General features: G+C 40.9%; 2 protein-coding genes and 1 pseudogene across 4 annotated transcripts in view; 1 reads left to right on the forward strand and 2 right to left on the reverse strand.

Annotated features, from left to right (window-relative positions):
* The window catches only part of elfn1b (extracellular leucine-rich repeat and fibronectin type III domain containing 1b), a 162,352-nt gene that overhangs the window by 76,873 nt on the left and 71,682 nt on the right, over positions 1-13,797 (forward strand). The gene's annotated exons all lie outside the window — the stretch shown is intronic.
* Positions 1,209-5,892, reverse strand: LOC140535438 (UDP-glucuronosyltransferase 2C1-like). Of its 3 annotated transcripts, XM_072656817.1 has the most exons (3): positions 5,675-5,892; positions 3,125-3,133; positions 1,209-2,440 (listed from the first exon to the last, which is right to left on the reverse strand). In XM_072656817.1, the coding sequence occupies exons 1-3, from the start codon at positions 5,823-5,825 to the stop codon at positions 1,209-1,211; spliced, it is 1,392 nt and encodes a 463-aa protein (XP_072512918.1). In that variant the 5' UTR covers positions 5,826-5,892. The 3 variants fall into 3 exon arrangements, with proteins under 3 accessions (XP_072512918.1, XP_072512919.1, XP_072512917.1); XM_072656818.1 differs by lacking the exon at positions 3,125-3,133 and having other exon boundaries at positions 1,209-2,451; positions 5,677-5,892; XM_072656816.1 differs by lacking the exon at positions 3,125-3,133 and having other exon boundaries at positions 1,209-2,446; positions 5,672-5,892.
* On the reverse strand, positions 8,914-10,552 carry LOC140536046 (UDP-glucuronosyltransferase 2C1 pseudogene; annotated as a pseudogene).

Raw genomic sequence — 13,797 nt, forward strand, 5'->3', positions numbered from 1 at the left:
AGATGGAATTGTTTAATTGCAGTGATTGCCTCAAAAGGTTGTGCAACAAAATATTAAGTTAAGGGTACCATCATTTCTGCCCAGGCCTGTTTCATGACTTTTTGTTGAAGCAATGTCTGACTTTCATTGGTTAATTTTCATAGCATTTTTATTTATTATTACATTTGTCAGATTCAGGTTATTGCTGTGACCATTGTGGGTTTTTGTTTCATTAACCGACGGATACCAACAATTTTGTCCATGTGTGTAACACCATGCCAGAACAAACAGTATCCCAGAAAAGGTATTGTAGTCATTCTGTGCAATGTTTAATAAGACGAATTAAAGACAGGAAATTCACCAATGTGTGAATTCCAGAGCTTAAATCTATGTATTGAATTGTTCTTGTTGACTTAATATATATGAAAATACAATTTCTTGTCACATACTATTTATTATTTTTGGGATTGTATTTGTTCACATAAGACTATAAAATAAAAATCTTACCTTTTTTTGGAGAAAAAAATAACAATCACACTAATTTGTTTTGCCTATAAATAATGTATTGTTGCTTTAAATGACATCACAAAGAGGAAGTGAAATGATTTTATCCTTTGGAGGAGCCAGATAATAATAATGCAAAAATACAAAAATAATGCAGGTTCCTACTATAACATTTATTATTAACATGTTAGACAGGGTCTGTCTAGATCAACCCAACCACAATGTCACACAAAATACATTGGGAAAAATGTGTTTCTTTAATTCTTACATTATTTATGCAAATAAAATGATATTTTAAAATTGATTGACATCTATGTTCATCAATTTTTTAAATTTACCACTCCGTCACATTCTGCAAAACAGAAATTGTTTATCAAAGCACCTAAGATGCCAAAGAAACGCCCATTCATCAAATGTCCTTTAAAGCTTAACCCCAAAACTAAATCAAAGTACAGAATCAAATAATGATGACTGTGCCTAATCATACATGAGTTAATGAGTCCAATTATTCAACAGTTCATGTGTTTAATCATGTTTTTTGCAGAATATAACAGTTGAATGAGTGCTTCACCATTTGTAACGCTCCTATGCTTAGCACTAAGTATCACATCTGTGAAAATGACATTGTCTAGATGTCTGTGCATCAGATAGTAGGAATTCAGATAACTGGAGAAACCTGAGGAGATATGTTGATTAAAAGCACCAGAGATTTCTAAAACCAAGACTCACTCTCGCTTGGTCATCTTTCTCCTCATACACAGCCTACAGCAGCAATATCTGATAACTCTGTACACAATGAACACTACTACAGAAACTACAGACAGTAGAAACAGCATGACATCAACAGAGTGGTAAGCATACCAGGGCATCTTGTAAGACTCAGTTCGTAGATGAGGAGCACCACCATGCCTCATAACATGCTCAACCCAGAAGACAGCATTGTCTAATGGCTTCACAGGTACATCCTTATGGAGTCTGGAGAGTCGTTGCATGTTTTCCCGGTATGAACGCTCATGGAGAACTTCCTTTATAGTTTCCAGGAAGGAGCTCTTGTCCAAAGTTGCAAAGTCAATCATCTTAGCTGCTCCCCTCACTTTCATTTTAAAAAGATTGTCAGGCTGGTCCCAGACATGCCCAAAACCAACAAGAGGAACCCCATGATAGATGGCTTCCTGGACTCCATTAGCTCCACCATGTGCCACAAAGGCTTTTGTTTTAGGGTGACCAAGGAGATCATTCTGAGGCATCCAGTCCACCAGTAAGGTATTGTTCCCGAGGGTGGATGGTCTTTCCCCTTTGTATCGCCAGATAACTTTCTGTGGAAGCTCTGCGAAGGCTTCAGCTATTGCATTGGCGACATCATGAGGAAGCTGCTCGATAAAGGTGCCCAGAGACATGATGATGACACCATGTTCTCCAGAGCTCTGAACAAAGTCTTCAAGATCTTGTGAAAGAGGCTTTGATGGCTTGCACTGGAAACCACCCATGTAGACAATGTTTGGCATTGTGGGTCTTGGAAATTCAAAGACAAAATCACCTCGAAAGAGCCATAAATCTGCTCCTTGGACAATTTCAAAGTAGTTTACTTGTGGACCTAAAACGCGAGTACACATTTCATGGTAATTTGATGCCAAATAATAGTTGATCTGTAATTCAGTAATGAAGTACATGAGTACGTTCAGGACTCTCTGGGAGAAGGTCATGCGATCCGATAACTCCTGTAATGGCACAGGGACATAAGAAAGTGGTGAAGGAGCTATCGCAAAATGACCTTCACAATGGACTGTCCACCGAGCATTGAAGACTAGGGGCAGTTTCAGAAAGTGACCAATGATAAGGCCACTAATCAAAACAGGGTCAATAAGGCACAGGTCATATTTGGCATCTTTTAAGGACTGCACTAATGCCTTATCCTCAACTATGCTCATAACTATTTCCTTTTCCTTCTCAAACATTTCTCCATCTCCAGTTTTATGCGAGCAAAAGTGGAGGCCTCCCTCTGGATTTCCAAGAGCCTATTTATGTAACTTTTAGATTCTGAAACAGACTCAGCAACAAAAGATAAATCTAAGCAAGGAACGGATGTCAATGACTTTGGGCTCTGATGTCAGATAGACATTGCATTTCAGTTGAAAATGAAAATCGCCTTGACATCAAAACCCAGCGTTGTATAGATGTTCATACTGACATAAATACTTTTTGAGATCTGAGGGAAAGTTTATTCAGCAGTATGTGAAAGATCATGGGACCTTAATTTTCATTATCCAGATACACAGCCTTCCTCAACCTGCAGACTTGATGAGATGAGTGTTAAATGGATAAAATTAATAATTTCAAATTAATGAGAGAGGGTGACCCTGTTACCTGTATAGACACTGGATACCTTCTTGCCAGGCTAGTCAATATTTACCTCTCCCTTGAGCCCCTTCATAATGAGGGTAAATGCACAGTCCCTATGGGCTCAATTAGCCTATTAGCTCTAATAAACCCGTAATTTAATCCATCAGTCCCTTGGTCTAATTTTACTAGCAACTGGACCACTGACAGTCTTAGTTAGTGTCACACATTCACAGAGTGGTTTACAAGTTCTGGCCTCAATTTCCCAGACTCTTCTGGGAGATCACCTGACTAGTCACATGACTCCAAGTTCAGCATCCGTATTCACTTTCTCCAGAATACCAATGTTTTTCACCTGTTTGTAATCACATGACGATGCTAGTTTAGTATTTAAGCCTTTAGGTTTGGTTGTCATAAGGTATTGAATTCCCAGACTGTTGAAACTACTGAGCATTCTGTCTATGTTTGTATTCCTGTGCATGACCTTTGTATTGCTTTTTGTGTATTGTGTATTGGAAACTGAACTTTTGTTTGTATTTTTGGATCACGCTTTTGTCTTTTTCCTCTTGGACTGTTCACCTGTGTAATGTTTGTTTTGGTTGCATTCATCTACATTTTGGAACTGACCCAGAACTGTATTTTGACTTCAAACTTGGATTATGTCTCCCCTAGTAAAGCCTCTTTCGATAGAACTGAAATCATGGATAAACCTGTAGTAAAAATTTGTGAAACCCAGGAATCTCTGTAATTCTTTAACTGAAGAGGGAGTAGGCCATTGAAGCACAGCATCTACTTTTTGATCCATGAGGATTCCCTGACCACTCATTACATAGCCTACAAAGGCAACGGACTGGAGGGGGAATTCATATTTCTCTAGCAATATAAACTAGCATATCATCCAAGTACACAATGGCGTATTTACGCAGCATGATCCCTGAGGACCTTCCTTATGTATGCCTGAAAGACAGAGGGGGTAATAGACAGCCCAAATGGCATTACTAAATACTCAAAGTGCCCCTTGGTTGTCACAAAAGCTGTCTTCCACTCGTCCCCTTCCTTAATCCTAATCAAAATGTTTTTGCACAGTTTTGTCACAGCATACCGGAGACCCCCAAAACTACATCCTGTAGCTTTCTATCTACACAAACTATCTCCCGCCGAACAGAACTATGGCATTGGGGATAGGGAGTTATTGGCAGTTAAGCTGGTCTCAGACAAGTGGGAACACTGGTTAGAGGGAGCTGGGCGCAGTCGTCATCCTGGTCGGCATCAGTTCGAAACCTCCCAGGACTCTTTGGTGGGGCGGGGGGTTACTGTCATGCATTCCCAGAGTGGTTTACAAGTTCTGGCCTCAATCTTACAGACTCTTCTGGTAGATCTCCTGACTAGAAAATTGTGGAGCCACAAAAATCATCCAACCAATCAGAGCAACCTAGAGAAGATCTGCAGGGAGAATGGTAGAAAATCACTCCCAAATGCTGAGCAAAGCTAGTAGAAACTCACCCCAACAGCCTAAAAGCTGTTGTTGCAGCAAAAAGTGGTTCTACTGCTCTATACCAGTCTGATATGAGTGCATACTTTTGCAAGAAAGACCTTCCAACAAATAATGAGAAGCAATTGGATATTCATCTGTTTTACACACCTGTCAGCCTGCTGAAGGCCTCATGGTTGTGTTTGTGTAACACCATGCCAGAACAAACAGTAGCCCAGAAAAAGTATTGTAGTCATTCTATAAAACAGATGCCATTTGCAGCTGCAACGTTTAATAAGACATATTAAACAAAGAAAAATCACCAACATGTTTCCAGAGCTTAAATCTATTCATTCAATTGTTCTTGTTGACTTAATATATGAGAAAATACTTTTTCTTAAAGAGTCACATACTGTTTATTGTTTTCATATTTGTCCCCTCTCTACATAAGACTTTAAAATAACAAATCACACTAATTTGTTTTGCCTATAAATAATGTGCGGTTGCTTTTAATGAAATCACAAAAGGAAGTGACATGATTTTAGCATTTGGAGGAGCCAGAAACAAAAATAATGCAGGTTCTTACTTTTTTATTTTTTATTTATTATTTAGAATAAATGATCAACCCAACCACCCCATCACGCAAATACATTGGAAAATATTTTGTTCCTTTAATTCTTAGATTATTAATGCAAAGAAAATTGACCATTATTTTAAAATTGACTGACATCTGTGGTCAGGAACTTTAGGATACTTTATTGTTTTAGGAAATGAACCACCCCTCGTATTATGATTATGTCTAATATGAGTGTTAAATCTAGACCACCAAAACACAGTGTGTTTCCACATTTTCTTCACCTCCCTAATAACATGCCCATGTGAGGTCTGTATGGGCAGCCCAACTGAGAACTAGAAAGTTTTGTCGATGTGTTCCATGTTGGCCCCACATATGGATGCCCACCAATGCTACTTTTGACTAGCCAATCTCTTACTTTCTAAGATGTCCAAGAAATTCATCAAATGTTTCCATCTCATTTGAATTCCAAGTTATTTCCAGTCTTTTAAAGCCTAACCCCAACACTGAATCAGAGTATAGAATCGAACATCAATGATTGTGTCTAATCATACATCAGTTAATGGGTCCAATTATGCAACAAATGTCTTTAATCATCTTTTACCCAGAGTATCAGGTATCACAATCTGTGAAAATGACATTGTCTAGATTTCTGTGCATCAGATAGTATGGCAAAATGATCTACTCTGGTGACTGTCCACCAAACATTGAAGACTAGAAAGAAAGTGACCTATGATGACACCGCTATCGAAATCTGGGTCAATAAGGCACAAGTCAAATTTGGCTTGTCCTCAAAAAAGCTCAGTTTTTTTCCCACATCTCTATCTCCAGTATCAGGCGAGCGAAGATGGAACCCTCCCTCCAGATTTCTAAGAACCTGTTTACATGGCTCTTTATGAATTCCTGAATGACCCACCTTGGGTCGAAGCTACCAGCAGACTTGCTAAGACCAGGGCACATGCTAGGACCTAGCTTCCATTCATTGTTGCACCTAAATATATTGAGAAAGCTGTCTCAGTAAACAACTGACAGATGAGGTTTGACGTTTTGTCATTTTACAGAAAGTGGCACTATGATAGAAATTCATGAAAATGGATAGTTCATGCGAGAAACCTGACTCTGCATAAGACACAGACACTGCTAACTGCAACTGGTATGGATATGCTATACTTTGTCAGCTAACTTTTTAGAAAAACTGGTCTGAACACTACAGAATAAAACCGAGCCACTAACCTGAGTATGATGTAGAGCATGGAAATTGATCTGACGGTGTTACCTTGCCTTTTGTTCATACTGTTATACATCCGTGAGGTGATTTGAGCTAAAGTTCATTCAGCAGTATGTGAAAGAACATGAGGACTTTGTCGTCATAACCCTTGTTAATCTTTTACCATTGATTGACGCTGATATAGTGTATGTAGTGTACACAATGGCAAAATATTACCTTGATAGAACTCCTGATTTTAAAAGAATAAACAAGGCTGGACCGGTTGTGTGTAGGCACTGTAGGGGTATTCTTGGAATTCTTGGATTGTTGAAAAGTTACACTTTATGTCCAAGTGTTTGTGGACAGCGCTTATAATGAATGTATTCATTTACTTTAAGTTGCATTGCTGAAACAGATGTGCAAATGTACATTTACACAGCTTGTCTAGTCCCTGTAGAGAAGTATAGCCAATAAAATTAGACTCTCTATAGCAGATCAACATGAACCTATGGGCACTATGCCTCATGCCAGGCGTGGGCTAGAAGAATATAAAGCGCCCCAGCATTGAGAAGCTGGGGAGCAGTGGAACTGTGTCATGTAGAATGATGGATAGTGCTCCATCAACTACTTTTGGGCTGAGTTGAACAGTTGGGGATTAGGTGGGGTGGTGATCATCATCCAACATCCTGACCTCACTAATGCTCTAATCTGCTAGAAAGCCTTCTTCCCTGGAAAGTGGAGACAGTTACTCCAACAAAAGATTTCAGAAGAATAAGAGTAGATGTCCCAATAATTTTGTCCATAAACTGTATTTTTACCGACCTAATGAAGGTAAATGTGCAGTCCCTATAGACCCGTTTATAGCCTGTGGTTCCAGACCTAGGGATCAAACTCTAATATACCCATAATTTCATCCGTCAGCAAACTGCTGAGTTTGTAATCCCTTGGTCTAATTATACTAACAACTGGGCCACCGACTGACTGAGTAACTACAACCCTGCCTGGTACAGTGGGCCTTGCACTGGTATATATATTCTACCAATCACAAGTGATTATGTCAAAATATGTAAGAAGCAGTGTTCTGCGGCCGCAACTCAGACCACATACAGTGCCTTGCAAAAGTCATCAAATTCATCTAGAATGCAAATATTGATTATTTATATTAAATAATTGATGCTCAAAATAATTTCATTTAAATTTAGTGACAAAAAGGACTACGATTCCCTCCCGCTTGTGAGCGTTTCTCAAGGCTAATCATGGAGTTTTGTTATTCCTGGTTGAAACAAAAAAGTCCAGATCTTAATCCAGTCAAGAATCTGCGGAACTATGTCAAAAATGTGGTTCCACAAGCATTGTCCAACCAACCTGATAAACTTGTAGAAGATCCGCAGGGAGTACGGTTGCAATTCACTCTCAAACAGTGAGCAAAGTTGGTGGAAACTCTCCCAAAGCTGTTGTTGCCACAAAAGGTGGTTCTAAAAAGCACTAGTGTGAAAGGGTTAAATTTAAAGACCTTCGAACAAATAATGGGAAACGGTGACTGTAGAAAACATGGATGCCAACACTAGACATACTGGAAAAACTGCAGAGAACCTTGTACAGAATGTCTGTTAATGCGACCAACAGCTTAAAACCACATGATCAATAACAATAAGGTTGACTTGCTAGCTAGTTGCAGGACAGCTCCTGCAAAGAGGGTCTGTTCCAGCCAAAGCTGCCAATTACTCCATTTCTAGTGTAGCACCACCTTCTTACAATTTAACAGAATAAGGGTTTAAAAACTGATTTCTGGGGGAAATAAAAAGATAAGTCAGTATTAGCACAGGGAAAAAAACTGAAATTGAAATTTGGAGACAAAGGAGATGGAAAGATGGAGAAAATTAGATGGAAATGGGTTCTACTGTTTATTAGTTCTTTACATGTAATTTTCCTACATGTCCAGATAATTCCTCAAATGTTTCCATATCACTTGATTTCCAAGAAATTTCCAGTTTTTATAATCCTAATCGTAACACTAAATGAAAATACCAAGGACCACTTTTTCAAATCCCGGGTCAGGCTGCCATCAGTATCTGGAACCCAAAAGAGCACAATTGGCTGTGCTGGTGTTGGGAGCATCGCATATAATAGGTAGAGAGTAGCAGTCTAAGTGCCAACCAAAAGTTGCTGAGGACTATTGAGTACATTTTAAAAATATTAAATAATAAAAAATTTAAAACCTAATCATGCATCAGCCAATGTCTCTAACTATGCATATAGCAGTTAAATCAATACTTTTTAGCACCAAGTATCACAGCGAATGATAAACCAGACAACATGCTACACTGGTGGAACGTGGGTGAGGTGGATTCTAGGTGGGCATGGGCTCTCAGTGGGTTTGTACATGTGTTGTTACTGGGACTCATGTGTAGGGCTTCCCAAATGGGTCCCATCATTACAGCCCATGTTTAACCCATCCTGGTCCCATCACTGACCCTGGTGGGCATTCATATGCGGGCATTCAAATGTGGGCAAAACCTTCTGGTTTCCTGTTGGGCTAACCATACAGGCCCTACATGGGCATGTTATCTGGGAATGATAGCGTTTAGCTGTTTGTGCATCAGGTAGTAAGAATTCACCATATTATGAATAGTGGAGTGCTCTGGATTGCTGACAGATCAGATCAGTAGATCAGTTTTACTGTAGTTATAGCCATGTTTCAACTGCATAAATGAAGCTCACAGTCCCTCAAAAAAACTAAAAAATAAAAGATGGAAATGCAGATGTAAAAACAAAAAGAGGAACACAAATCCCAGTTCCCTTCATGGATAGAACTGGCAGGTATAACATGCTAGCTGGAGGAACCTGAGGAGATATGTTGATTAGAAGCACCAGAGATTTCTAAAACCAACACTCAATCTCGTTTGGTCGTCTTTCTCCTCATACACAGCCTACAGCAGCAATATCTGATAACTCTGTACACAATGAACACTACTACAGAAACTACAGACAGTAGAAACAGCATGACATCAACAGAGTGGTAAGCATACCAGGGCATCTTGTAAGACTCAGTTCGTAGATGAGGAGCACCACCATGCCTCATGACATGCTCAATCCAGAAGACAGCATTGTCTAACGGCTTCACAGGTACATCCTTATGGAGTCTGGAGAGTCGTTGCATGTTTTCCCGGTATGAAGGCTCATGGAGAACGTCCTTTATAGTTTCCAGGAAGGCGTTCTTGTCCAAAGTTGCAAAGTCAATCATCTTAGCTGCTCCCCTCACTTTCATTTTCGAAAGATTGTCAGGCTGGTCCCAGATGAGCCCGAAACCAACAAGTGGAACCCCATGATAGATAGCTTCCTGGACTCCGTTAGTTCCTCCATGTGCCACAAAGGCCTTTGTTTTAGGGTGACCAAGGAGATCATTCTGAGGCATCCAGTCCACCAGTAAGGTATTGTTCCCGAGGGTGGATGGTCTTTCCCCTTTGTAAGCCCAGATAACTTTCTGTGGAAGCTCTGCGAAGGCCTCAGCTATTGCATTGGCGACATCATGAGGAAGCTGCTCGATCAAGGTGCCCAGAGACATGATGATGACACCATGTTCCCCAGAACTCTGGACAAAGTCCTCAAGATCTTGTGGAAGAGGCTTTGATGGCTTGCACTGGAAAGCACTCATGTAGACAATGTTCGGCATTGTGGGTCTTGGGAATTCAAAGACAAAGTCACTTCTATAGAGCCATAAATCTGCTCCTTGGACAATTTCGAAATAGTTGACTCCTGGGCCGAAAACGCGATTGCACAGTGCGTTGTAATTTGAGTCCAGAAAGTACTTGATCTGTACTTCTATAATCAAGTACATGAGTACGTTCAGGACTCTCTGGGAAAAGCTCATGCGATCCGAAAACTCCAGCATTGGCACAGGGACGTAAGAAAGTGGTGAAGGAGCTATCGCAAAATGGCCTTCACCGTGGACTGTCCACCGAACATTGAAGACTAGAGGCAGTTTCAGAAACCGGCCTATGATGATGCCACTAATCAAAGCAGGGTCTGTAAGACATGCTTCATATTTGGCATCTTTTAAGGACTGCACTAACTGCTCGTCCTCAATTATGCGCATCAACACTTCCTTCTCATTTTCGAACATTTCTACTTTTTTGTCCCACAACTCCTTTTCCAGTTTCAGACGAGGAAAGGTGGAGCCCTCCCTCCGGATTTTCAAAAGTTTGCTTATATATCCACCCATGAATTCCTCATCGAACATGCCTGTGCTTTGTATAGTGATGGACGTGTAAAGAGGGGAGGATTCTTCAATGTACCAGCTATTTGCTGCTCGTATGACTGTAAGATTGTGTCCTTTGGCATGAAGTGCCTCAACCAAAAATTTCATGTTGATCCAGTGGCTGCCGTCAACAGGGACTACTAGAATGTTCCCACCTTGGATAGGGCCTAGCAGCAGGCTTGCTAAGACGAAGGCACATGCTACCACTTTGTGTCCATTCATTGTTGCACCTAAGGAAGACATGTAGCATCAATTTAAAAAGGCACATGATTTAAAATTTGTTTAATAAGCATTGGAGTGTTAAGGGGTTAAGAAACAAGAAATGGCAGTTAACCCTCTGGAGCTCATCTAGAGGGAATTTTCTTGATTTTTGCATATCTTCTTAAATTCTTTAAAGGCACTTGCTTCTAAGATAATACCCACGTGTTTTATATCAAAGTGTTCAGAACAGTCTCAACTCTCTCTGTAATGAGACCCCATGTGACCTATAGCACTGTGTGAAGAGATAATCTGAGCCTAAACCTGAAAAATTAAAGTCCAATTTTAGAAATTCTTCATATTTCTTGTGAAACCATGTCTTTACTCATGTGGACGAATTGCAGTGGTGCCTGAAATGGGTTTACCCGAGTCCTATCTTCACAAAAAAAGCAGAAGACAAGTTTCTAAGTGTCCATTGATCAGTTTCAGAACCCATAGACAGACGCTCTAATCCACCGACCCATCTCTCGACTAGTTGGAACTGTTTATATGTTGGCTAAAAAGTCAAAGCAATTTCCCCTGGTGGTGCACTGTTCTACTGTGCAGCTTTGCTCTCAAAAATAAACTACATCTAAAACTATCACTGTGGATGAATGATCTAAAAACTGCTGTCCTTGGTTACAATAAAAAATAGGAGCTGCATTTGTTGAAGGAACCCTTGCCAAGTGTTAGGCATGGGGGTGGGTCTGTTATGCTTTGGGGTTGTGTGGCAGCCAGTGGCCCAGAACTCTTGAAACGCAAGGACCCTCAAATTCAAATGTATTCATATGGCGCTTTTCACAACGAATGTTGTCACAAAGCAGCTTTACAGAGATCCAGGTTTGAGCCTATTTTGAGCATTCTAGTGGCAACAGAGGCAAGGAAAAACTCGAAACCTTGATTATTTTAAGAGTGTAGGACTTTACATTAACCTCTTTTAATCCATGACTTTTTTTTTACAGCCTAAGGATTACTAATCTGTAACTACATGCAAAGCCATGCAAACTGGCTGAGGTGTTCCTAAATTTTAACAGTGACGAAAAAGGAGGGTTTCCGAGGTGAGCATTGAGCATTGCACTGAGCATTGCAATAACTGTTAAGAGCTGGAGCAAGCAGATTTACTGATAAAATGGTTTGCTGGCTAACTTTTCAGAAATGCTGGCTGGATTAGTGTAGAACAATCCTACTACTTGACTGGCACAGTTCCCCTAAAAGGATTGAGAAAATGAACACACAAGCGAAAACACAACGTTCGGACTGATAACATTACCTGAATGACACTGCAGAGGACGGATGTTAGCCGGCTGGACAGGCTGGTCGTGTAGCTACCTTTCAGTCTAAGTGCTTGAGGAGATTTGAGGGAAAGTTAGTCCAGCAGTAAAACAGCGAGGAGCGTTTCTGCCTTTACAGGCCTCGTTAATGTTTGACCATGTATTGACACTGCTGCTATAGCTTACACAGCAGATCTCAGGCTGTACAGTACAGTAAAAGGGGGACAGAGTGACTATGTACAAACCTTTTTATTACCAGTGTCTGAGTTGCTTGTTTCAATCCTACTAGTTCAGCTCAGACAGCTAACAGTGTAGCTAACATCTCTGAAGGACACCTAATTGAGCTTAGCACTGAGGTATTGCAGGCAACACTTACATTTAACTTAACATAGCTTTATCTCTGGTTTTGGCATTTGGCTAACCTGCACATGGTTGTGCCTAGTGCCCCCACTACAGGATACCAAAAATCCTAACCGATGTTGAGAAGTGAGAGACCCCACTCATAATGACCTTTTAAGGGGATGTACATGTACAAGTATAGAGGCGTATACTGTAAGTTCTAAGTACCAGGTTGAAGGCAGCACTGTGGTGTCAGGTCATGTAGATGAATGTTGTCATCCCTGGCATCCTTGCTGGTATTCTCCATCTCCACTTTGCTTGGGCTTCTCCAGTTCTTCTCCAGTTCTTACAAATGTTCTGCAAGTTGGTTGCGTTCACTGAAACCCCCTGGTTCAGCTTTTGCTGCATTCTCTTCACTGGCTTCCTGTAGGTGCTGTTCCCATTAGATTAAAAACCTCTGGCCTACAAAGCCAAGACTGGACCAGCCAGCCCCTCCGTACTTGATGGCGATGGTCAAAAGCCAATCAGCACCAAGAGCCCTTCCAGCTTCAAGTACGGCTCGGCTCGACCCGCCATCCTTTAAGATCCAGGGAAGACGAGCGTCCAGACTTTTTACTGTCCTGCACCGAAGTGGTGGGATGAACTTCCCCTGGGTGTCCGAACAGCAGAGTCCAACGCTCGCTGTCTTCAAACCCAGAGTCCTTGTATTCTTTAAACTTTGCGTTTCAACTTTTTATTTTCCTTCGATGCTGCAGCAGCGTCCCCTTGTGGCAACTCTTCTTCACTCTTTCATTTCTTCAGAAACCTGTAGTGGTTGTTGCGATATTGACCTTCTAACCTAGCTTGAACAGAGCCATCACCCCAAATATTTAGATGAAGAGGTCTGTTACCTCACTATCCCGTCATTGAAAACCTCCTGCACTGCAGTCTGCCACCCATTTTCCTTCTCCTCAGCGAATGTCACATGAATTCCTATCAGCCTCTTCAGACCGAGGCGCACTGCAGCATATCGGATATGTATCGGATTTCAGTACCACATATGAAAGAGGCCCAAATCGGGACTGAAAAGGTCAGTTTCAGTGTGTTTTCTGCCGTTCACACTGCAGATCGGCTTTGCGCCACTTTTACCTGCTGTGTGAACGTAGCCCAAAGCACTCTTAAATTCCCAGAAATGTCAGCTTTCATGCAGCGAAATGACATGTTTAAAGGCTTTTCATGGAGGACAAAGGCTCGTCAGTGACTAGGCTTGACATATCTTTGCATAAACTTACACGACTGTGGGAATAAAAGAGTTTGGAATTGATTGGTCCAAATCTTGCTGCAGGAGGCACTTCAAAAGGGTGAAGGCTGCCTTGGAGGATTCTTGCTGTGTTTCTCAGCAGAGCCTTTCTAAAATATTCCCTTTCACATCATCGCAACATTTCATAACCCATGTGCTGTGGTAAGAAATACGTAATAAAATCAATATGACTAGAAGATACAGATATTCATGAACGTTATTTGTAGATCACAGCTTGCCATTTTTCAGCTGGTCCATGTGTTGGAATTCAAAGTGTCTCTAGTTGCTCTAGTGGAAAATTCCGTATTTGCATTTTTAGGTGAGGTTTATTTGCACTATAG

The sequence above is a fragment of the Salminus brasiliensis genome, chromosome 15, assembly GCF_030463535.1.
Source record: "Salminus brasiliensis chromosome 15, fSalBra1.hap2, whole genome shotgun sequence".
Taxonomy (NCBI): domain Eukaryota; kingdom Metazoa; phylum Chordata; class Actinopteri; order Characiformes; family Bryconidae; genus Salminus; species Salminus brasiliensis.

Bases quoted from the DNA above. Each gene is read 5' to 3' on its own strand.
- LOC140535438 (XM_072656818.1), bottom strand. From the start codon at position 5,825: ATGTGCCCTGGTCTTAGCAAGTCTGCTGGTAGCTTCGACCCAAGGTGG. The intron at 2,452-5,676 runs AAAAAACTGAGC...CTCGCATAAAAC, and splicing joins CTGGAGATAGAGATGTGGGA to TGGAGATGGAGAAATGTTTG.